Source organism: Rhipicephalus sanguineus, chromosome 5 (assembly GCF_013339695.2).
Source record: "Rhipicephalus sanguineus isolate Rsan-2018 chromosome 5, BIME_Rsan_1.4, whole genome shotgun sequence".
Lineage (NCBI taxonomy): Eukaryota > Metazoa > Arthropoda > Arachnida > Ixodida > Ixodidae > Rhipicephalus > Rhipicephalus sanguineus.
Genome location: NC_051180.1, coordinates 21,779,086 through 21,804,627, shown reverse-complemented (window position 1 = coordinate 21,804,627; position 25,542 = coordinate 21,779,086). Strand labels below are relative to the sequence as shown.

General features: G+C 43.4%; 1 protein-coding gene across 1 annotated transcript; it reads left to right on the top strand.

The window, feature by feature from the left end:
* Positions 1–755: 755 nt before the first annotated feature.
* Positions 756–23,638, top strand: LOC119393345 (B-cell receptor CD22). Its single transcript, XM_037660319.2, has 10 exons — positions 756–1,225; positions 8,503–8,838; positions 9,630–9,740; positions 10,686–10,892; positions 12,327–12,623; positions 13,944–14,234; positions 17,293–17,586; positions 20,084–20,389; positions 22,052–22,183; positions 23,607–23,638. The coding sequence occupies exons 1-10, from the start codon at positions 1,075–1,077 to the stop codon at positions 23,636–23,638; spliced, it is 2,157 nt and encodes a 718-aa protein (XP_037516247.2). The 5' UTR covers positions 756–1,074.
* Positions 23,639–25,542: the final 1,904 nt, after the last annotated feature.

Here is a 25,542-nt window from a genome sequence, read left to right as displayed (position 1 = left end):
GGTCTCCAGCATATTGCCTCTCATCGAAGTGTGGACGCCGCGGCCGGGACTCCATCTCGAAACCTCCGGGTCAGTAGTCACCGAACAAACAAACACCCTTGTTTAAGATGACCAATTTATCCATGTGCTATAGTCAAGAGTAAAAATTGCACGGTGGTCTTGCGAACAACTGTCACATGAAAATACAGCTATTTCTCTGTGTCTACGTTCGCTCATGGCAAAAATAAATATGTGAACTATTCCTATCATGCGGATGTCGTGGAAAATACAAACGTATCCCTTTGTTGCTGTTTCCAGTGAGCCATTATCTGCCACGTGTACGACTCTCTTTAAATAGACATGTTAACTATGTCTTGCGTTGTACGACTCTCCGATTAGAGTATAATGATCTCCAAAGAAAGTTCATGTGTCTTCTTAAAGAGAGTCATATACGTGGCAAGTCAAAAAGAGTGAAAGAGTCAGAACAAAAAAGAGTCAAAAGAACTCATTTTGGTTTCCCCTTAGAGTGTACTCGGTATTTTAAGAATAAAGCTACCTGTACGTTGCTTGTATAGCACAAACAAATCAAGCAAAAAGCTTCACTCTCTAGATGAGGAGTTAGCAAGCGTTTTAGATTTCGTAACATTAGGAGGAGGCTCACTTTTGCTGTTGTCGCTACCTTTTTTTCCCCCAGGGAGCGCCTTGCGGTGGCGCCGCGAAAAAGCGCTTGCGTGTCCGATACTCGGTTGCGCGCAGCATCGATCCTCGCCAGAGCTGCGAGAGCCGTCGACCGAGAGTGCAGCCGCGTCACCGGGAGAGTTGGAGCGCTTTCACGACCGGCTCCTCGCCTTGACTGTTTTTCAAGCTTCGTCGAAGCTGCATCGAACACATCGATTGTATGCTACATGTCGTCATTGGTTCCTTCTCGTTATTTTGAAATTTTAGAACACCTCGGAGTCGGTCATCGAAGTCACGAAGGATTTGCTTTTTTTTCTTCGTCTATCCTAAACCAGGATCAAGGCCATCACTTTGGGCTTTCGGTCTACCTGTGTGGCCAAGCGAGCAACGAGATTTAGTACGCGGCTACGCAGCGAGATGGTGCGGCTTCCAAACTCATACTCAAAACCCCAATCTGGCCAGACCCTGAGACGGATGCTGATCTTGTGTGCAGTTGACGTTTGGATTTATGGTGTGGTCGGTCACAGTCGGATACACGAACGGCCCGCCAATAAGGAGCAGCCCTACGGTCGGTAATCACTGAAGAATTTCTATTCTCTGTGTATTTTGTGGGACATTATTGCTGGGAGCTTCCGAGTGTACCATGAGATTAAACGTGAAGCTACATATCCTAATTGTTGACAATGAAGATGATTTCTAGGGCTCAACGGGCACGCGTTGGGGTTCTCAGGATTAATCGTGACAACTTGGGGCTTTTTAACACGTACATCTAAATATATGTACAGTGTTGTTACCGCATTCCGCTTCATAAAAATTAGGCCGTCGGGGCCGCAACTGAACCCACGTTTGTGGACTTGGCAGCGTAACGTCATACCTGCTGAGCGACCACAGTAGTTACACCACACCCTTGCTTTTATAGTTTTTTGACAGCCTCATTTTTCGCGTCAGTGTTGTTCAACTATAGAACGAAGGCACGAACAGAAGAGAACGCAGATACACGTATACGTATATGCTCGCTGACTCGAAATACTGAATAGACTGCGTGAGATGCTCAAAAATATTCAGCAAGTTGAGTACTTGATTAGGCGTCTTATTAAGCGGGAAAGGTTCTCGCGTTGGTGTAAAACTTAAATGCCAGCAAACACTTTATTTAACACTCTATATAGTACTACTCTCTTAATAAGTTAACGAATGATTGGCAGCAAGTGAGAACATATAAGCAAATATTTCGCTTCATCTATATGCCATTGAAGTTTTGTGCACAAAATTCTGTAAATATTTGAACGTTATGCAAAATGATTGCCCGGTTGTCAATCTAATTTAATAAAATGACATTTCAGAAACTTTACGATATCATAAGTTCAAAAAGAATCACGAAGCGCATCACAGTATGGTGCTTTCCATGACGTAATATTATCGTTCGGTCTTTAATCCACTTCGAATGACACAATTCGATGTTATTTATCAATATATAAATATTTTAAATTACAGATGACCCCGTGATGTTCTACTGAACAGGGACAGTTTTTCTTTTCGGAATGTAGAATAATTATTACAAGAGTTCAACGCTGCCTATAAAATGGTTGCGCATAGACAAACTTCCGCAACGTATAATCCAAAAATAAAAACGGCAGAAAGTGGAAGATTGAAGCTTGCGATGAAAAAATCCGTAAACAGGGGTTGGGTGCTCGAGCCGACGTTTCGACAAGTGGACTTCACTTCTTCAAGGCTGGAACTGAAATCAGTTCCAGCCTTGAAGAAGACAAGTCCATTTGTCGAAACGTCGGCTCCAGCACCCAACCCCTGTTTACGTATTTTTTCATCAACGTATAATAACACTTGAGTTTTGTTCTCTATAACAGGAGGAAAGTGATAAAACTTCGTTCGTTAGCCCCTTTCTCCGCTATACTGACGTTCTGTTTCTTTAATTCCATATGGTTCTTATTAGCTGGAAATTCTGGTCGTTTGTATACTAAAGTACATTACGAGGCCTGGAAAATATGTCCTTATCTCCTAAAGAACATATAAATAAAATGCTGCTTACCATTATTCAAAATCTGTTTAATTTAAGACACGTAAGTTTTAGCTGCACAGTGAACGTTTGGGCATTCGGGTATTTTCAGAACGTATAAGTTATGATTCAGTACTGCGTTTAGTGTTTTTTTTCCTTCTGCTTGTGTCGGGTAAAATTCAGTAAAATGAGTTTGGAAATTCCACGTGAATTTCCGCGCGCAACTTAGTGGCGATTTTCAAGGAAGCCCAAAGGAAAGGGTCGATTTACTCTGGGAGTACTTTCAATGTATGTTGCGTTATTTAGTGCAAGTTTTGCGTATATCCGTTTTAGCACTACAGCTAGAGATAGCGATGTTCAATTGCTGCTATCATCTATGACAGGGCGCTCCAGGAAAGAAAAGAAGGTTTTGTTTTCACGATCATCTATATTTTGATTGATTGTTCCGAGTTTAAGCAGTACCTGGCCTAAATAAAAGTTTGTTTTCCGGGAAGAGGAACTTTTCTGGCTTGTCTTATACTGTGTAATCTTTGTTATGTTATTTTGTTATAAGTGCTCACGTTGAGGATATTACTTCAGCTGCCGCACCTGCACAACAAGCAAAATATGCGAACCTGTGATAGGTTTCAGTTGCAAGTAAATTAGTCTTAGCTTGTTTGAAAACACTTGCCGAACAGTACATCATCTTATAGCCTAACTGACGCCTTCATTAGAGCTAAATATCTTGCCTCGTACACAGTGTTTTGGACCAGGTTATGCGCTTTGAGATAAAACAAGATAATTCGTGCATGTACTGCATCTGTACGGTACGCTGCGTCATTAGGTGAATGCGCTTAAGCGCCAGGTAAGGCGCAAAATAACGAGGCAGCTGTTGCAAAGCACCGAGCTACCGCGATTAGCAGGGGTAGCTTTAAGCCCTACGCAATGACCTCTGCTCTACGAGATCATTATCGGTGATAACACGTACATTTTCTGTAGTGGTCAGCAGCTGCCTCAAACGACGAGCAGCACAGTCGACGCATATATAGAAAGTGCGGATATTGATCGGCGCTTTGGCGTTTGCGCTTGTCAACTCTACGCAAAACGTGCAGCACATGTTAGAATTGATGCTTTCAATCTACGCTCACGTCGGGGAAAAGTTCAAGTGATCGTCAGCCTATTTTTAGTTTAGCTCACGCAGAAGGCTTCTCTGATTAATGTACAATTACCTGTAGTAGGAAGCCGTCTCGCATCCACAGGTTCAAGTAGCGCCAACAACTAAGCATTCCTCGTACGCCAACAGAGTAAAAATGCTTCGTGCCTCCCAATAATTCCGTTTGCTATAAATAGAGCGCAATGGAAATAAGTGCCACATTTGGCTGTCACCTGTTAGATAGATATCATGGTTGACTACGCACATTGTAATCTTTCATTCTTAAAAAAATACCGCTTTAGGAAACATATCAAGTAAATAAATAAACAAACAAATAATTAAAAATATTAAATGGTGTTTATTTAATGGCAAGGGCCCACTACAATGCCCAGTGAGAATAGCAAAGATAGTTGCTTTGAAAAACACGATCGAATACGTTTTATTTGAGTAGAAGACTGTTATATCATACATATCTCACGGCAGGCCCGGATATCTTTATTTGTAATTGATATATATTCAGAGCATAAGCATATCCCTTAAAGAGTGCGCTGAAAAATGCTTTAATTAAGATTATCATGATGGATACGCCAGAACTCACGTCGCGTCGTATTTAGAACTATAGACGCCATTTAAAAGTAAAAAGCAATTAAATCAACAGTTTCGATACCACGAACTTGTGCCTGAGACATAAGTTGCTTAATACACTTCCTGTCATCCTCGTTTGCTTTAGCGCGGAGCTCCAGTCAAAATTGTGCTAATAGGTTGAGCCATCACTTCTGTGCCACACCAACAAATCAGTAATCATCCGCGCAGAGAGCTCAAGAAGAACCCATCCGGTATAGATCTCTCATATGGGAGAAACACGCAGCGAGAGACGCGAGTAACGACCTCAGACGACCTCCTTGCGCTTTTTTGTTGACTCCCACTTGGTGTAACAACGTCCCTGTATAGTGTAGCCACGACGTAGCGATTGTGATGATGCGAGAGTACCGGGGTTCTTGAGCCTTTATCGATTGCTATGAATGCGTACGCGAGTGCTGTCAGAATGAAACTGCACCTACCTGTAGGTAATGCGTTAGAGGACGATGGTGGAGACTTCCCCGTTCCATAAAGTCGGTCATAAAGGTTCTTTTCTGTGGGTTTTCCGGTAGCCCTCAAAATACATTAGGCATGAACAAACCAATAACGTATTGGTTTGTTCAGGAGGGCCACAATGCCTCCCCCCCCCCTCCACCTAGTTATCTAAATGGGGGCGCCAAGTTTACCCCATACCTTTTCTCAGTCGGACCTGTCCCGTCATCGTTTAAAGTACAGGGTTATCGCCACGCAATTTTTTTCTCTATAAAGACAGCCGAGGGCCCCTGATATCGCATTCCAAGAACCGTTTACTTCCCACCTTCATCCCCGGAAAGTGCGACCAAAGGCAGGCTGTTGTGGGATGTGAGTGATCGTTTGATTTTCACTTTTTCTACTATTGCAAAGTTTGTTCTTTCTAGGACTCGACCAACTGGGAAAGGAGGGGAAGTATGCTGCTGTGAAACTTGCCCCCTCCCCTCCCTCACCTTAATGGAGAACCCTGCGTACGCCTATGAGCAATTATTATGTGTCTTGGCGGTGGCAACTGGTTGCGTAGCGTTTTCTAATACACTGACAAAGTAAGGAAAAACCTAGACGCTTACCTGCCACCAGCAGAAAGAAGAAGCACAAGAAAAGAGCGTCACTTGCAACTGATTTTATTCGCAGGAAAACAGCAGAAAATATAATAAGCGGTAGCACACATATATGTGGTGCGGCCTGTGTTTTTCTGCTGCTTTTCTTCGAACAATATCAATTGCGAGTGACGTTCTTTACTTGTGCTTCTTCTTTCTGCTGGTGGCACGTAAGCGTCTAGGTTTTTTTTTTATCGAAGCTATGTACCAGCTAGCCCAGCAAAAGATTCTTCAATGTAAGCCGCACAGAACTACAGACGTGGGTTCTCCAGCAACTGATTTGTTATAATAAGTAGCGCTTCAAGAAACAGCACACTTGATTCTAAAGTGCCGCAGCTCTTGCCGCACAACGCCTGAATAAATGACACCTATGTTTTTAAAAGAAAGTTGACGCTTGCTAATGCAGGATCTGTCTGAGTAAGTCTTAATATACCCAGAAACCACTCCCGCAGAGGCTTATGAGCGATCTATTGTAGGTCGTCTGTATCGGATTTCTTCTCGATGTTCGTCCACACATCTCAAAGCATCGGCCCACCGTGGTAGCTCAGTGGTTACGGTGCTGCGCTGCTGAGCTCGAGGGCATGTGTTTTATTCCCAGCTACGGCCGCCGCATTCGAAGGATATGAAACGCTAGAACACTCGTGCACATAGATTTCGGCGCACGTTAAAGAACCCTAGGTGGCCAAAATAATCGGGATTCCACTCCCTATTAGAGCGTGCTTCATAATCACATCGCTGTTTCGGCATTTATAGCTCCCGGATTTATTAGCACTCTTCCTTTTTTCTCTAAAAGCAGTGAATGCACGATCCTGATCTCGTTATATTCGTGCTTGCAAGTATTGCTCTGGCTCCTATTCGCTTTTTGCATGAATCCAACAATGTTTTATGCAGACAAAGCGCTGTTTAAGCAACGCAATTGATTCTGCTATAAAAGCTTGCCTAGGAAGATTTGATAGCGGGAACGGCAACGGGGTCTGTGAGAAAAACGAAGCGATGGAAGCCCTACGCGAAAGGCGACGTGCCCGTCGATCTATGGGAGGTGCGAACGATCGGTTTCAGCGCGAGTTTCTCTCTCTCGAGTTTGGACATCCGTGTCCTGTCTGAGGTTTAGCTTGAAACTCTCTTCGCTGAGAAGAAACCTAGAAACAACCTAGCACCACTTAGCCAAAGCCTAGCAACAACCTATAAGCAACCAGATTAAACTCCAGAATCATCCAACTTCGCTATTTCGAACCTTGAGCGACTTAGTGCAAGCTTCATCATTTTTTTTTTAAGTTTGTTTCAAACACCCGTGTTTCCTGTGACTTGGTGTAAGCAAATGTGCTCTTCCTGCACAATTAAAGCGGCTCAAAACATACGCTTCAGCATTTTTAACATCAACTCGTGGTTTGGCGTTGTAAGACACCACAAGAGGCTATCCTTATAACGAAAGCGACATTGTCATCATCCAAACTGCCCTCATCAATGCAAGTCATGGAGTAGTTTTTGATCGATAACTTGAACGCGCACAGTTAAGATTAAATCAAAACAAACAATCACGACTTCTCGGACTTTTCATGAAGCACTTGTAAATACTATAGCGAAAAGTCCATATGATAAATGTTCCACGGCCGGGTTCACCCACATTTGCAGCAAACTGTGCGCGGAGCTAAGCTTATGCGAAGGCGAAATCAGAACGAAGTACTGGTGTAGTGCCAGACCAGGTGAAACATCCGGGACACCGTCTCGAGTTTTCTTTTTCACCTTGTATACCAGCAAAAATAGTGAAACATATATATCTGCATTTGATGTCGACGATCAGTTTTGTTTTCTTCCTTTGTAATTTGCTTTTGTTCTAATAGGGATATATTTACTTGAAAGCCGACTTAAAAGACCAAGAAGTGTTCAAGGATAAGAACATGACTTTCGTTTTGCCCAAATATCATAAACTCTTCAAAGTAATGTAAATTAAGCTATGATTGCTTAGGAGGAGGAGGAGGAAGGAAATTAAGGAAAGGCAGGGAGGTTAACCAGACGCGCGTCCGGTTTGCTACCCTACGCTGGGGGGAAGGGATGAAGGGATTAAAAGAAAGAAAGAAGAGGGAAGAAGGCACTGCCAGGGTACATATGCACCTGTCCATAGAATGCCTACAAGCGGTCGTTTAAGCCGGTCGATTTTAAAAACAGCAGTAATGCTCGCGTCGCTTTGCTGGCCTGCGATGCGTAGGGCCACGATCCGAGGATCTTCTCTTCGGAAAACGGTCTGTCATCTAACTTGTTCAGCGCATCGCGCAGAACGTTTCGTTCGTTCACAAAACGTCCACAGAAACACAGTAGATGTTCTATCGTTTCGTTGCTATTGCACGAGTCACATTTTGAGGTGTCTGCCATTCCTATGCGAAAAGAGTACGCCTTCGTGAAAGCTACTCCTAACCACAGGCGGCACAGTAAAGTTGCATCACGGCGGGGGAGGTGCGATGGAACTTGGAGCTTCCTCGATGGGTCTAGTTCATGCAGGCGACGGTTCCAGACACTGGGGTCACTCAACCAAGTTTGCGTCATGGTGTCAGCGAACGAGCGTAGACCCTTTGCAGCGTCTGTCCTCGACAAGGGTATTGGGGTTGTCTGGGCATCATCGTGAGCGGACCGAGCAGCATCATCAGCGAGGTTGTTACCCACAATACCACAATGTCCCGGCAGCCATTGGAACACAACGTCATGTCCCTTCGATAAAGCTTGGTGAAGAGCTTCTCTAATTTCGTTCACTAACTGCTCGTGCACCCTTCGTCGTAATGCTGATTTGCTTAGTTCGTTTCATGATGCTACCTTGTGGAGAGGAAAAGATAAAATGAGAAAAAGGCAGAGAGGTCAACCAGAATTAGAACACTTGGTTTGCCACCCTACACTAAGGGGAGGGAAAAAAAAGAATGATGAGAAGAGTGGAGAGGAAAGCCCGATTTTTTTTCCACCTTGTGGACGCGTACTAAAGGCTTGATAATTTGCCTTTTATGCAGCCTCAATTGTGTACACAGCCGTGGCAGGCGGGAAGGCGGCGCTACCATGTGACATCAGCTCTCCGACACCGGATGATTCGGCGACTCTGGTGCTCTGGTACAAGGACAACAACATAGCCCCGATATTCACGCTCGACTCACGGCACAGAAGACTCGATCACGTACGCCGCTCTTTACCCGAGGACTTTGAACGACGGTTTCTTTTCGATATGGGCCACTCACCAGCCCACCTGCAGATCGACTCCGTGCAGGAAGCTGACGCCGGGGAATACCGCTGCCGCGTTGACTTTCGCCAAGCCCGCTCGGTGAATACCGTCATCACACTTAGAGTGATCGGTGAGTAAATGCCGATGTCATCGGCTACTGAAGTTGGCCACGACCAAAAACTTACACCGACCCTTATGCACTTGCTTAAGACGACTCCAAGGCGAAAGAAATTTTCTTTTTTTCTTTGTCGATTATATTGCCTCCGGGATCGGAGGCATTGAAAGCTTTCTGCACTTGACGTGGTATCGCAGTGCCTCCGATATCCGCCCTACTTTGACCATGCGGCGATGTAATCAGGTGACGTCATCAGGTGAAGTCACCTTGTGTGACGTGAGAGTTAATGTCACAAATTTTGACGAGAAGTGCCGTCATGGTGACGCCATAGGGTGACGTCATCGCGTGATGCATTTTTCAGACGGTCGCTTTTCGCGTTTATTGAGGCATCTAATGCTTTCCTCTCAATAGCCGGTTGTTATTGAGGAAGGCCTTTCACTCGGAACGTTTGCCCGAGATGAAGCAGAGATAACGCGCGGTCACTAGCAGGCTCCATCTGTAGATAAGTCGAGTTCAAGTATCTGAAGTGTTCTTTTTGCTCTTTCTTTTTGCGTCATGCATGCTGTCATTACAAAAAAAAGAACTGAAAAAATAGCTATAAAATCTTTACGAAAAATATGTGTTTATTTCTCGTGCTTGCTTGTGCGGGAGTGTGCAGTTAGCCGTAACATTTAAAGCCAAGTACTCGAAAGTCCTGCTCCTAGTGAGGAAGTGAGAATATACGGACCGGCTTCTTTTAACTTACACGGGAAAAACTTTTGCAGGGTAATTCATAGCGTATTTTGACGTTCTTGTTTGCTCCACAGTGCCACCAGGTAACCCGATAATTATGGACGAAGAAGGACGCAAGCTGGAAGGTCTAGTGAGACGTTTCAGCGAAGGACAAAAACTCAGGCTTCTATGCGAGGTCGAGGGAGGTGAGATAATGAAGTTTGTGATCATTAGTGATTGTAATTCAACCTTTTAACCCTACATGTCCATCGAACCATCTTTCCACGTTCAACTCACTGCTCCAAGACCCTTTGGTCTCTTAAAGCCCCCTTTGTAAGCTTTTTGATGTTGCGGGTCGACCGATGTGTTGCCTTAAATTGTTTGTTCAGACGAACAGTCTTTCAATATTTTGTACATGTGGTTCTAACCTACATTTTTTACATATGTATCACCCTGTCCCAGACAATAGATTTGCTAAACTTTGTCAAAATGTCAATAAATACAAAGTGACTGTATATAGATGCTGCTTGTATTTATGTTTTAAAAGAGAGATTTGAAGCAAACGCACTGAGTGTTTCAGTATCTTCTCCAGTGATATATAAATTGTGCCGCCTTACACTCTAATTTATTTTTTGTAGTTGTCATTTTTAAATGCGCACCTGTAGGATTTGTTATGGGACGAAGTTTTGCCTAATATTTACTGATTACTTCCGACGGAGACAACAAGCTAAGATTCTGGCATAAACATTTGCTATGCTTCAGCATGTCCTTTGTGCTCCTTGTGCTATGTACGTGCTTGGGCAAAGAGTTGAGTTATTTAAAGACTAAGAAAGATGGTGAACCTAAAAAGAGTGAGATAACATCCACTAGCACCAATAGGATTATTGAGTATCTGTAGAAACGCGCAAGCGATAAGAATGTTTCCTCAAATGTGTACGTAGCTAATACTTCAGTTTTCGAGGGCATCACTCTAAAGCACTTCATTGTATTCTCGTCAATTGGTGCAACAGCTAACATGGGAGCTCTGCTGAATACCGCTTTTAGTAAGACATCATTTATGCATGGTATTGTTGACACATTTCCGAAGTAATAGTTATTATTGCAGTAGGTCATTGTCTCTTGCTTTTTGTTCGCGCCTGTATAATTACCAGGCAAGCCTCGTCCAGTGGTAACCTGGTGGCGTGACAAACTACTCGTGGACTCGGACTTCAGCTTCGTAGACGGTGGTAATATCGCTCGAAACTGGCTCGATATCGCTGAACTGAAGCGGTCGGACTACCTCAGCGTGCTCACCTGTCAGGCAGCAAACAACAACGGCACCGTGGCTGTGTCGCGATCCGTCACCTTGGACATCAACCGTGAGTCCTCTTAACAAACAACACAACCAGAAAAACATATTTCGCTACTAGTTTTTATATGTGCACAGCACATCCCTAGATCTCTTTGAGACTGCAGGGACTACTTCTTATTCGCTTCGGAACGCATGATATTTTCAGCGTTGAGCACCGCGGGACATCTTCACCTATCCTCTCGTATCTCTTTCTTTCTCTGGCTCTACAGTTGTCTAGAAAAGTGGAGTCGTCAGCTTCTTGTTTTTTCAATGCAGTAGTTCATCTTAACATGGTAATAGGCCTCTTCTGGCGTATTGCATCACCTAATGAAAGGTTCTGAATAAATAACGCGAGAATGTTACTGGTATCGAACGATGCTATATATTAAACTTGCGCAGACAGCTGAAAGGAAGCCGATATTCACGCAGCATTTGGCTAATTCTAGGGATTCATAGTAACGATGCTAGGCAACCGTACTAGCAAACATATAGAAGGTAAACACTAGAGGTGGAATGCGTAGATCTACCTTTAAGGTGTCGCGCACACTACGCAGATGCTCGCTCTCGACGTCGTTGGAATGATACATTGCTTCGTTGTAAACGTCAGTTGATTATTCCGTCGTTCCATTTACTAGCCAACACAGCTCGATATATTGAATTCAGGGACTACTAACATCCACTTGTTAAAACATATACATTACGCCAGTGATGTAAGTTTACAAGGAGACGCATCTAGTCGCACGCGCTTAAGGACTGTTGGTAAGTTAACACGCTTAACGACTCTTGGTTGGTTAACGACATGATGCGTGTCAAGGAAAAGTACCGGAGCTAAAGACGCACATCACCTGCCGAACGTCCTGTATACCCATGGTGTGCAACTTCAAATTGCATATCGCGGTTCACACAAACTACGTACATACAGCACAGTGAAGCAGAAATTTTTCATCTTTGAGTTTCCCCCTTCATTGTTTACAAGAGCAGTATCACCAAAATTGCTTCATAGACCACGTTACGATAATAAACGCTCTACAAAAGTGTAGGTTTTGCTTTCCTAACCCTTCCACCACCTCTCGGAGTTCCGCACAACCGATTCGTAATATTCCGTGACCGTGCGCTTCGAGTTGTCTATTAATTCGCCCTCGTGTTGCCACTTGCTAGCTTTCTGGTTGGCTCAATTGGTAGAACCACCGTCCCGGAAAGGTGTTGGCTCCGAGTTCGATAGCAGGACTGGGACAAATTTTTCAACAACTAAGAAGCTTTCTTTCTGCGAAATCCTTAGGGATTTTTATGGCTTCGTGCTACAAATGGGTGACTGTCAATTTTCCCTACTTACACCATAAAATACCCTAAAAGCGTTTGCTCAGTTCTTACATATCTAAGTACCTAGACAAGGAAGGATTCGCACAATTGCAGAACCATAACAGTGACAGAATTTAAACGTCAGCGCACCTGTCTGACGCAGTGAATCCACTGGACGTGTCCATCCAGCCCCCGCGCAACCGTCTGTCAGCAGGCTATCTGTCGCATCTGGTGTGCTCATCGAGCGGCTCACGTCCTCCAGCCCTGCTCACCTGGTGGAAAGGAGGCGAGCAGCTGTTCTCAGCCCACGAGCACACGAGAAGCCACGATGATACCAGCTCCAGCATTCTTCACTTTACGCCGCAACGGGACGATGACGGAGCAGTCCTCTCTTGCCGGGCGGAGAACACTTTAATACCGGGCAGTGCCATCGAACACGGGATGAAGCTCGATATCCTATGTGCGTAACGCTGTTTGACAGGAAAGTTCGATGGTGTTCTCAGACGATTCTCGAGTACATCGCCTAATTCATAATAATTGTTGGGGTTTTACGTCCCAAAAGCACGATACGATTATGAGGGACGCCGAATGTACAGTGGAGGGCTCCGGAAATTTCGACCAACTTGGGTTCTTCAACGTGCACCTAAATCTAAGTACACGGGCCTCAAGCATTTTCGCCTCTATCGAAAATGCGTACGTCACGACTGGGATTCGATCCTGCGACCTTCGCTTCTCCTAATTCGAAGCTCACCACTTTCTTTTCAGATATCTATCAGTTCTATTTGGTACAACATGCTATCTGGTTGTATGCATACTTTCACATTTTATACGTCATCGCTGATTTTAATAAATTCCAAATGACTTCAGAAATTTTAGGTCTTACATTCACCACTCTCACAGGTACTTGTTCCAAACTCCCCTATCCCTTTCTCTAGTGTTGGGTAGCATATATGTATTTCTAGAGGGGTTAACCTTCCTGCCTTCCCTCTGTCTCCTGTTCCTTCCTTATTTCCTTCTAGCATGCAACTGAACGTTTCTGGAATCCACAGCACTTCGCTATGTTCGAGTTAAATGAGTGACTTTTGCCTGTTTTTGTGCCTACGTCCATCAGTGTGTTTCGATAATTCAGATATTTGTTCTATGGTTGTTTATTTGCGTAACCTGCACACGTCTCTACTTACTCGTGTGATTACATTCATATTCCAAAGTTGTGTCCTAAGTATAGGCCTATTGGGAAGCCTGTTCAGATTTCGTTATTCAAAATTTGTGCGTTTACTTTCGTTCACATCTTACATTATTCACGTGCGCTACCAAGCTAGCTATAACGCATACACAGGTACGTTTACTTCAGTTCAGTGGAGTTATATCTCTGAATTCACCAAGTCGTTTACATAAAACGAGTAGAAGCGAACACAGATACCATATAGAATTAAGAAAAACTCATTTGCAGTCCGAATACAAAAATACAGGTGCGCGCCTTCTTGACTTCATCGGTTCGGAAAACAACTCGTTTGAAATTTTTTTCAAGACCTCGACTTTGCCTGTAGCTGTTGCATTGATTACTTATAATTAAGCTATAAACCGATGAACCCAACTAAACACTTTTATACTGTAGAGTAAATAGTAATTATTAACAATCACGAAAATGATTAGCTTCGTGGACTGATGCTTCACAATTTTTTACTGACTGATCGGACAGTTGAGAACGAATGGCTGCGTGGCGCGGTATGTTGGGGAGGTTTCAGAGTTGATGCTTCCTAATCGTCTACCCTGTTTGCAGACAAGCCACAAGTGTTACTACGGCTGGGCCACAACCTCCAAGAAGACAACATCCGAGAAGGCGGAGACGTCTACCTGGAGTGCGAAGTGGACGCCAATCCGTCAGCTAGCGAGGTCACGTGGCTGTTTGATGACGATGAAGTCATTACGAACACCAGCGCTGGAGTCATCGTCAGTAGTCGTTCGCTGGTGTTGCAGAAGGTGCACCGTTCGCGCCGGGGACGGTACGCCTGCGTCGCCATCAACTCAGAGGGCCGCAGCACAAGCAACATCTTCCTGTTGCGAATTAAGTGTGAGTTAATTAAGCCCTTGCTTACAGACTTATACACGTTACAGAAAATGAGTAACCGATTACAATTACAATTACTTCCTTTAGAATGTAATTGATTTCACTGGTCAGTTACAGCCAAAAGAAAGTAACAAAGCTATTAGAGAAATGTAATCGATTACTTTTGCGTTACTTTTCAACAAAAGTTTATTGCCGTAACACTATAACCCAAGTTTACTCAAACTATAACGAAGTACTGTGGCTTGCATGGTACAGAGAAGGCTGGAGGCTTGCGTGAAAGCTGGGAGGCTTACTGTGGATTCTGTGATATATTGTAACACGTTGTTAACTTTCCACAGGAGTTGTTTTTATGTTGTCGTCGCGGATTCTTCGACGTTGACTCGTTAGGAGGTCAGTTGCTACACTGAACAATCTCTCAATGCATACGCTAGAGGGCGGTATTATAACGTAAAAACACCTTGCGCACCAACTCGTAGCTGCGCAGTGCTTCGAAGCTAGTGTCTATGTCCTCTATGGAGTTTCGCTATTGCTGACGCACGGGCAAGGCGTTGCAGGTCAGACAGAGAAAAAGGTGAAAAAATAGGCTCTTTAGGGACCCCCCTTTGACATTACGGGGTGACCTACAGAGCGGTCGCATATTTGTGGCATGTGAACTGCCGTAGAAGACTGGTTAAAGTTTTATTTTGAAAAAAGAGTAATTAATTACCGGTAATCACTTAAAATAAAATGTTTTTATTTACCCAGAACTTTACAGTTTTGGAAAAGTAAGTGATTATATTACAAAGTTACAAAAAATGTAATTTGATTACTTGTAAAGAGTTACCTACAGCTCTGCTTGCTAAACAATGACTAAGAAGAGCCTTATGGCGTCTCTCTTACCAGTAGAAAAAGTGTCTTCATAATACTCATTCTGTAACGGGGAACGACAATACCCAATCTCCAATTTCTGGCGAACGATATGGGACGTTTCCGATGGCAGCGCGATCTAAAAGATCATCTCAAGAAGTCAAATGATTTTAACAATTGTAATCGTTTTAGTGCTCGAGCACTGCTTAAAATGAATAACCTTCGCTAAATTATGGCCAACGCCAGCTAGTGTTGGCTAAATAATGACTAGTATTGGCTAGTGCTCCATAATATTGACTTAAGATGGCCACGGGATTCCTAGTGTTGGCTGTGAGTTATCATATTAACCCCATCATCTTCCGTCAATTTCAATGCAATGAAGCAATTATCTACCTCTTTGTAATTATCCTGGCCCCAAGGGTTAATCAGCCTTAAACAGAGGAATGCATCTTTGCATCATTTGTTTCTTTAAATTCACATCAGGTGTGGGTCAAGCAACGCAATGCACATTAATTTGTGCCGCTATATGTAGCACAATGGACTTGGCCCTTATGCTTACCATACCGTGTTTGAGTCTCAAGAACAACGTGAATGAATGAAATCTTACCACTTTTATGCTGCTTTAAACGTTTACGAAGTATGTGCTAATGCTCATATATTCTAGACAATACGTATTGTTGGTCAGGCTTCAGAGAACGTAAGTACAGGGAAAGTGAACGTGCGGTGTGTTAAATACGAACACTCTGCCATCTTTTGATAGGAAGTCTGGATTATTTTTTTCAGAGCGCAGCTCTTAGGCGCCCGTTCCTGCGTTGAGCGGCGTCGCCATCGCCATCGCGATTGCAGTTGCCATCGCCATCGGTGGCGTAAGCGATAGAAATGAAAAAGAAACCAATAGACATGAACAATTGCAATGAGAAAAATTACCGCAGATCGAATGGGATTTGAACCCGGGTCTTCTGCGTGGCAGTCGAATATTCTACCACAGAGCCATGCTGGTGCTTGAAATTCATTTGCAGAAAAACTCTATACAGTCGTAATGTCGGGCAGGGAATCGCGTTAACCTGTGTAATATAGCGTGGCAGAAGAGTAAAATAACAACCAGTCATCATACAATGCTAATTGCGCAACGAGCCTGTAGTTTAATTCTTCCCAGCCAAAGTGCTAAGCCATAATTCTTCATCGTCATCAGCCACATGCAACATCAATAAAGTGCATATAATACCTTACAGATGTGTTGCGGGTACCTCTCTTATCAGAGGAAAGGCGAAGAATTGCGTATTGGGTGCTGTCCTACTTCACAAAAATTATGATTTATGGCGTAGTTTATACCTTGCGGAGAGTCAAAACTTCAAACACAGTTGGCCTTGCCCCAACAGGAAGCTACGCTCAGAATTCGCATGAGGCAGTATCGTAATCGTCTCTGAACTTTTTGTTCTGTTCCTAAGAAAATTTGCTTTGCTATATTTATCTTGAATTTTCGCATATATAAGGCATAACAACGGTTTAGTCATAAAGTAAAATGCTTAGAACTGGTACATTATATTCTTGTGAACCGGAACACGCATATCTCTAAGCATATGCATTATTTCATGCAGTTTTAGCATTTTTCGCAGAATAACCACTTGCACAGATATTGACAGAGCACAATAAATGCTACGCTTTACATGACTGTAGGTTAATATATGCATCCTGTTTTCCTTTACAGTGGTGCTTAAAGTAAATATGTTTGCTGTTCGGTGTTTCACTTGGCAGTGCCTTTCTTGTTTCGACCATGATTCTTCCTACCTCCATTCTGTATAAAGCCTGTCATAACGTGAGCGAACTATTTGGCTATTTGGTAAAAGGTATTTTCTATTAGATACATAAAGATGGCAGAAACGCTAACCAGGACAAAATAGTCAGCACCCAAGCATTGTGGCCGGTCTTAGGATGTGTATACCATTATTTTGCTCACACAAAACTTCTCACATTTGTTCTTGCGCTATTTTTACTAGGTCATTAGCCTAATTACCTGGACAGCAGTGAATATAAAGTTTTTAATTGAATAGCTTTAAGCAAGCAAAGGTAAGCGATTGAAATACCGCAATAGCAATAACGCTCATATCACAAGCAAGTTGCATGTATTTCAACTGTTTACCTAATTTTATTACTGAATATCTTAACTTCTAAAACTTGCACATAATTATTCAATCATTTTTGCTTTGTTCCACAGATGCACCCATGTGCAAGCCTGGCCAAAAGCACATGTATGGCGCGTCGCAAAATGACTCGGTGTCAGTACACTGCGAAGTTGAAGCAGATCCTGTGGACGTGACATTCCAATGGCGCTTCGACAGCTCCGTGAGTGGAAAGCGCCTAGAGCTAACCCGATTCAGTCAGAAGCTGACGCGGAGTGTGGCCCTGCATACGACGCTGAACGAAGATGACTTCGGCTTACTGCTCTGCTGGGCCACTAACGAGATTGACAGACAAAGGAAGCCCTGCGCTTTTGCCGTTGTTAAAGCTGGTGAGTGCCCGCCCAAATGAGCGGCGAAGTTCTATGAAAGGGTGCGCCGTATACCCTTGAAAATTTATTACCAGAGAATCTCCGAACGAGAACATATTTTACACCAGTTCCCGCGATGACATTTTAGGATTTTTCTACAAAAATGATTCCAATATGTTCTTTTTTGAAGTTACAGTTACTTCGTTTATTGGCTTGTAAGTCACAAAACTAGTCGATACATAAACTGGTAGAGTACCTTCTTGATATATGGGAGCCTGTGTCGCTCTATTCTCTCTTGCTCTTGGCCTAAAGTTTAAACTATAGCTGCTTTATCTCCAGATAGATGAAAACGAAACTTCTACGTCCCCTCAATTGGGTTCTTTCTCTTGCAACCTCAGCTCTCGGAGCAATCTTTCCCGTTTAATATTTTTTGTGCCTAGAATTTCACTACGCCTTCTAAGCTTAATAACTTCATTTATTTCGGTATTTCAGGTTAAAAATTTTAAAAATGCCAACCGTTATTCATGTACAGTAAAAAAAATAAGGCACCTTCGCACTAGTGGCGCCAAACCTGAAGGAATTGCAGAGCTGGGAAGCCTTCTTTGTTTCTCTTCGCGTCTCTCTTTATTTCCTCCTCTCTATCTTTTTTCCGTTTTTTCTGTTTGTTTTCTCTCTTTATTTTTATTTATTCCTATTTTTCTTCCTATTTTCTCTTTCTTTCTCTCTCTATTTCTCGTTTGCTGCCTCTTTTTTTTCTAGCATACAACAGCCCCTGCCCTTAAAGTGCTCCGCACTTAATATCATCATCAAGGCGCTCCAATAACAAGAGGAAGAAGACTACTCCTTGGCGCGAGCGCGTGCTCGATATGTGACAGTTGGCTATGCTCTACGTGGTTTCGCCTACGTTACGCCAAGCGATGACAGCATACGACAGCATATGACAGGCCGGACCCCATAGTGCTCCGCAATTAGTATGCGGAAATGATGGTCACCCAAATGACACATGTTATGGTAAAGGCAACAACGTATGGAGCATCTTGAATTATTTTTTTCCGTAAGACAATAAATATGAAACAGGTGGGTTTCACGGATGTGGTAGATTTTAAATATAGCAGAAGAAACGTAAGTGAAACTCTTGTAGACGTGAGAAAAGGACCGCTGGGCGATATATGGCGTCATATGAGAGAAAACGAGGAATGACGTGATATTTTATAGCGGATAATGTAGCTGAGTGAACGAATATATTCATATAATAGAAGTTCTGAGAAAGTATGAAGTCCGACTATGGTGACATGGTGAGATCTCACCGCTTCAAATGAAATACATGCAGTATCATCATCAGTCAAAACTAACAGGGTTTCTTATGCATTCGCCTAAGACGACTCAAAGCCGAAAAACATCGTCTTCTTATTTTAGAGCGCAGCTCCTAGGCGCCTGTTCCTGCGTTGAGCGGCGACGCCGTCACCATCGGGGGCGTAACCGATAGTCATCAAAAAATAAAATCAGAAATACACCCTATAGTGAATGGGATTTGAACCCGGGCTCTGTGCGCGACAGTCGAGTATTCCACCGCAGAGCAACGCTGGTGTTTGAAACTCATTGCACAAAGACCCTATACACGCGTGATGCCGGGCAAGGAATCGCGTTAACCTGTGTAATATAGCGTAACAGAAGTGTAAAATAACAACCAGTCATCACGCAATGCTAATTGCGCAACGAGTGTGTGGTTCAAAGCTTCCCACCCGCTACAAAGTGCTCAGCCATAATTCTTCATCGTCATCAGCCGCATGAAGCATCAGCAAAGTGCACATAATACCTTACCTGAGATGTGTAGCGGGTACCTCGCTTATCTGCAGAAAGACGAATAATAGCGTAGTGGGTGCTGTCCTACTTCACAGAAATTGGTTTATGGTGTAGTTTATACCTTGCAGAAGGCCAAACCTTCAGACACAGTGGGCCTTGCCCCAACACGAAGCTGCGCTCAGAATTCGCATTACGCAGTATGGTCGGTGAACTTCTTCTTCAGCATCAATGTATTGATCCTCCCCCGCCCCCCTCTGAAAGCCCTCTGCCCCTAACGTGGTTTTGTACTGCCTTTAGGATTGGAAGCACTGCAAGATTTCTACGCCTCACCTGGTTTTGCACTGCCTCCAAAAGCGGCCGATCACGGAGGCAGTGAAAAGCGATGCTGTCATGTGATGTCATCATGTGATGTCAGGTAATGTCACCTCATGATGACTTCACAAACTTTTCACGATGAGTGACGTCACGGCGTAATTGTGGTGGCGTCATCACGTGATGATGATTTTTTTGCATCACTCGCGTTGACACCGCCGACACGAGACTCCAATGGTCAATTTTCGCGTTCGATGCGAAATATAAAGCGTTTGCCTTAATATTGCAGCCCTGTCCAAATCACTGCTAGGTGAAATGACTAAACATTTTTTTTTCCACTATAAGCAAGTTTTGAATGCCACGAGCGGTCCTTAGGTCTAAGCAAAGGCATTTCCGAGTGCAGGTCCTCCGGAGCCCGTGAGGAACTGCAGTCAAGACAACGGCACCTCGAACTCGGTGTCATTCGAATGCGCGCAAGGGCTCTGGGATGGTGGCATGCAGCCCGTGACCTTCGTGGCTGAGCTTCGAGACGCTGACACCAATAGGCTAGTGGCTAATGCCTCATCCACCTCAAGGCCGGCGTTTTCCTTCAACGACCTCGAGGAGGGCGCCACTTTCCGTGTTGTGCTCTACACCACGAATCCCAAGGGGCACAGGAAACCCGTGGATTTCTTCGTCAGCACCATCCGATCTGCCGAAACGGTGTCCCGTAGGTATAATTCTGGTGTACAGTGTACATATGCCGGCGTTTAGATACTTTCTTTGCAGGCGTACAATTTGTCCTAGTGCAATTTTAGCAGGCAGAAGCTTGCGTGTAAACACAGTGCCTGGGAGTTATGGAGCACCCTTACCAGTGACTTCATCATCAGATTCAAGTTTCTAAATCATAACAACAAGGGCCTCCTGCCCTGAGATAAAGTCTTAAGAGAGTAAGCTCTAAATGCCAGCCAGTCATTAAGGCAATTCTCCTTACCATCATGAAATCAGTGCTTTGTAAGCGTGTTCGCACCTTGTTTGTCCTATGTTTTAGGTTGCTTTCCTCTACCTGCCATGGTGTTCTAGTGGTTAGGTTGCTTGACTGTTGACCTGAAGGTTGCGGGATCAAATTCTGGCCGCGGCGGCCGCAATTTCGATGAAGGCGAAATGCTAGAGGCCTGTTTACTTAGAGTTCAGTGCACGTTAAAGAACCGGAGGTGCTCGAAATTTCCGGAGGCCTCCACTACGGCATCCCTCATAATCATGTGGTGGTTTCGGGACGTTAAACACCAAGAATAAAAAAATGAAAGTTGTTGCATTCGAACGTTTTTGAACAAAAGCAGTTGCAATATTTCCTGAATGTAGAGGCTTTTTTATCTTAAACGGCCCCTAAATCACTTCCAATATTTTGTGAACGTTTCAAGTAAACACACACGTCGAGTTCAGGATGCCGTCACAATTTATAGCGCCACACGCGCCAGCGCTAAGCACTGCGGGAGCGCCAGGAAATAAAAAAAAAATTCCCGTGCTCCTCTCCGGGCCTTTCGGTATCCCCAGAGTTGGTAGTGACGTCACCAGTAGAACCTGGTCATATCAGCAGCAGCAAGAACCTGTTTGTCTGCCCTGCAGGTACGGGCGCTCCCTGCTTTTCCTCTTCGCACGGCGAGTAGAAACACTCGACAGCCAGGAAAAGAGACGAGTCAACGAACGGAGCGTAGTGAAAGAAAGCGCGACACGAGCGACGGCCGCATTTATATCAAACACGCGTAACTCCGCTACTAAAGCACCATTTCGAAAAATCGCTACGGCTACGTGTTCATTGTAGACTCGTGCAAGCTGCAACACCACAACTAAATTTCGACCCCTGGGTGGTTTAGGGGCCCTTTAAGCACACCTGTATCCAGGGTGTGTCTGGTTCAGAAGCGACAGTTTCTCGCTGCTCTTTTTTTTTCCTGCCATAAAAGAAAGCCATCATGGTCAAAATATCAGCGTAACATAGTACTCTTCATAGCAGAGTAGAGAGCGTTGAGTTTCCAAGAATGTAAGCGCAGGCAAACACTAAAAAAATTGGCTTATGCTTGCATCATTTACGATATCCCACCATCAATGACTGATAATGCTGGCCTGATGAAATGCAGAACAATGTCAGTAGTAGTAAATATTTTACAAGTACCCCTATTTTGTTTGTTCTAATGTTTATAATCACAAGATAGCTTCGGTCCATGTACCATTCATTTAGAGCGGATTCCGTATTAGTTTTTCGCTGCTCGAACACACATAGCTTGGTACAGAATGATAATAGTACACGGTGCAAGCATTGCGATAAAACTGAGCCACCACGAATGCGAATGCATTTTCTCTAACCTTCTTTCATACAATGAATATTCCTTTGCAGCAGCAGAAGAACTGAATGTGACAACCACTGGGAACATAGTTGGCGCACTGCTGGGTATGATTGCAACGCTTGTTATCGCCGCAGTATTCATGGTGCTCTTTGCCCGGAATAAGCATCGCCTAAGAGAACAAGGTACTTGTCTCTATAAGTATACCTTGTTTAATAAAGAAGAGTGGATCAGCGCTAATGTTGACTAGTAAGACGCGTTCTAGAGTTTGATAAGATAAGGCATTGTTCGTAAAAATTGGGAAGGCAAATATTCAAGTGTGTACTCAATAAACGCGATATTGAGTAGCCACTCATGTGTACGACAACTGGCACTTCAGTTTTGTGCATATTTAACGTTTCTTATTTAGCAAAACCAGGCAAATTCTGTTGAGTCAATTTCTCCAGCTACGTCGTTTTTCGATAGAAAATATGTTTTATAAAGAGGACAAAGTCTACAGCGAGAGCTACCAACATTTTAATAATTCAACGCTCAGCATTGCGCTATAGTATGAGTTGCTTCCAGGGAAAAGCGCAAAAAAGGAAGTTCAAGAAAGAAAGATGCTGTTTTACAGTAATAATAATAATATCTGGGGTTTAACGTGCTGTTTTACAGTGGTGTAAATTCAGTGCCCAAACGTTCTTTTATGCCAGAGTTCAATTGAAAGTAAGATTGCCGTGATTGCTAGGCAAAAAATCTTTACGCGTGAAGTAAGTAAGTCTTCAGGTTTCTGTCATTACTTAAACTTTCTGCAAAATCTTTCAAGGCGCCATTTAGCAGTAAAGAGACCATAATCGAACTAAGAAACAGTTGCCAAATTTACGTTGTTCCCGTTGCTCCTGCTAATATTATTTTATCGTTAGCTTCATCAGCAAGTACTCATCGCAAACTTTACGTGAAAACACCACAAAGGAATCGTGCTGCAATATATTTTTTTATGGCGTGTAACCTTATCATCCTTCACATATAGGCGTTCTTGTCATGAGGCAGAACACGTCTACTAAATGCGCAATAAATTTGACTTTGCCCAATCTTGAAGCAGTGTAAATGCTGTAGAATATGATACAGAAGTTAAATACGCAGAAATTGCACACATTTGTTATTGGATTTACATTTTGTGCAGTGAAAGGACGACGAATTGAGTGAGTGAGTGAATAACCTTCATTAAAAGTCCGGGCGAGACGGGATGAAGAGGGGATTAACCCCTGTCCCGTCCCACTCTCCGTCGATGCGACGCATGTTAGGCAGGGACGACGAATTGACCTGCGTTTTTTTTTTTTTTTTTTATAGTGCGGAAGACGGAAGCAGTGGGGCTGAGGAGAGATTCCTTGATGACCTCGGTGTTAGTGCAAGGAGAGATTCATTGATCCATCAGTGTTTATCGGCTGACTTCGGCCAAAAGAAAGATTTCATCCTTAAAATAATTAATATTTCTGTGACCAAATAAGGTGATCGTGTTTGCTCAGATATTGTCCTATATATGCACTCATCAGCTCTGCGATGGACTAATATGATTATCACATCATCTGATGCATGTGTTTAATTTTTTTCCCCTTTCTGCTTTACCAGATCTACCCAAAGACCATACAGATGAAAAGTGAGTAGGCGTCTACACTCATCATGCTAATGCAGGCTCACGGGATTTATAAGCTTGCTTAGGTATAACTGCTAGTCACTTCTAAACATTGCAGACCAATATTAGAATGAAGGTACATGCGCGCGTCAAACATAAAGAAAGATGAAACAGGGGCAGCTCGCTTTATGTGTACATCATCATTATCATCATCATCATCCTGACTGCGCGCAGTACAGGCAAAGGCCTCTTCCATGTTTCGCCAATGAACCTGGTCCTGTGCTATCTGCAGCCACGTTTCATGTGCACATCGCGAGGTTACAAAGGACTGTACTCCATGCTTCTAAAGTTGGTGTTGCCGTGTAACTGCCTTTGAGTTGTGCAGTACGACTAAACTAGAGTGTAACTAAACATGTTATTGCGTGAAGACAACATAGTGTTGCACACACATGAGGCAATAAGTTTTGAACAGCTTCTGACGTGAAACATGTACTCATTTATTAGGTTCTATGAAGGCAAAGGCGTAGTTACCGAGAAAAGGTAATGGGAATCAGCTTGGCTTTCATAATTACCATGTCCCACAGTGCTACCAAATGAAATTTCCCGTAGCAGTGCTTTTTAAACTGATATGTAGCTTCGTTACAACACTAAAACATTCATGTAATTTTTCTACTTGTGGTAAATTTTCAAGAGAACATGCATTTCATTTAGTGAGATCACTAGACAAGAAGCAGCAACCTTTCAGTGGTCACAGTTGCTGAACCAATGAATTGGTACTATGAAATTAAGCAAAGAAAAGTTTTATTTCAGGTCAAAATCTTTTAAGGAGTGCAAGAATGCTTTGGCGGACGAAGTGCAAAACACACCGGACATAATTCCTGCACCGCTGTTTTGCCAAGGTGCGAAAAAGCGTGGGTATCTTCAACTCTGTGTGCTGCTGAATGAACATTCATTATTATAGTTTTATTACCCTTAACTAAGGCTGAGTGCTCGCTTTGTAATTCTACACAACATTGATTTTGCTTTCTTCGTAGAAATGTGCTTGGAAACAACTTCGACTGGTCCTTTCGTGTTAATACCATTTTCGTTAGGCTTGCAACACACCAAGCGTCTCCATAAACAGTATTTTAAAGTTTAATGGTGCTATTAGAATAGGATGGAAGGAAGAAAACAAAAAAAAGACAGAAGGCAGGGAGGTTAACCCGACACATGTCCCGCTGGATACCCTACATTGGGGATATGGGAAAGAGGAATAGAAAGATTCGAAAGAGAGCAGATTTCTGTTATCATAGAAAGAAATATAGACAGTAAAATGAAAGGCTGGTAGGTCAACTAGCATTATAATGTCCGTTCTGCTAGGTGGAAAGGGAAAGAAAGATGGAAGAAGAGCGGCGAGATAAAGTTTGCTAAAGTTATGCGCTGAAGTTATGCATCCCACGAGCGCTGTTCAAGCACCCCCACGGGCACGCAACTCTTCCAAACACGTAGTGCGTTATGGTAGCATCTTTTACTTAGGTGTATCTGTTGCACATTAGCTCTCCTGGTTCAACTATCCTTGCATCGAACTTGCAAAGCCAATCGCTCAAAAGAGCATTGTCCTTTAGAAGCCAGCTGTCACTAACGTCATATCGAAAATATAAATACGATGCAACTTACTTTTTTTAACTGTGCTAGAGATCAATCTAGTTAACAGTAGCAACTATGGTTCTGGAGATGGCTTCTGAGAAGGTACCAGTATGTGGTACCCTTGCCTTCCATTTGCCTTCCATGCTCATTTGGCTTCCATACTTATTTCCCTTCCATACTAGCTTTCTTCTTTCTTTATTACAGCACAATTTTTTCAACCTGACCAAGCCAAGGTGTTGTTCGAGGAGCAACCACCTGACCATAGCGCAAAGCCTTTATTTGGCAAAAGGATTGAGGTCAGTGAGT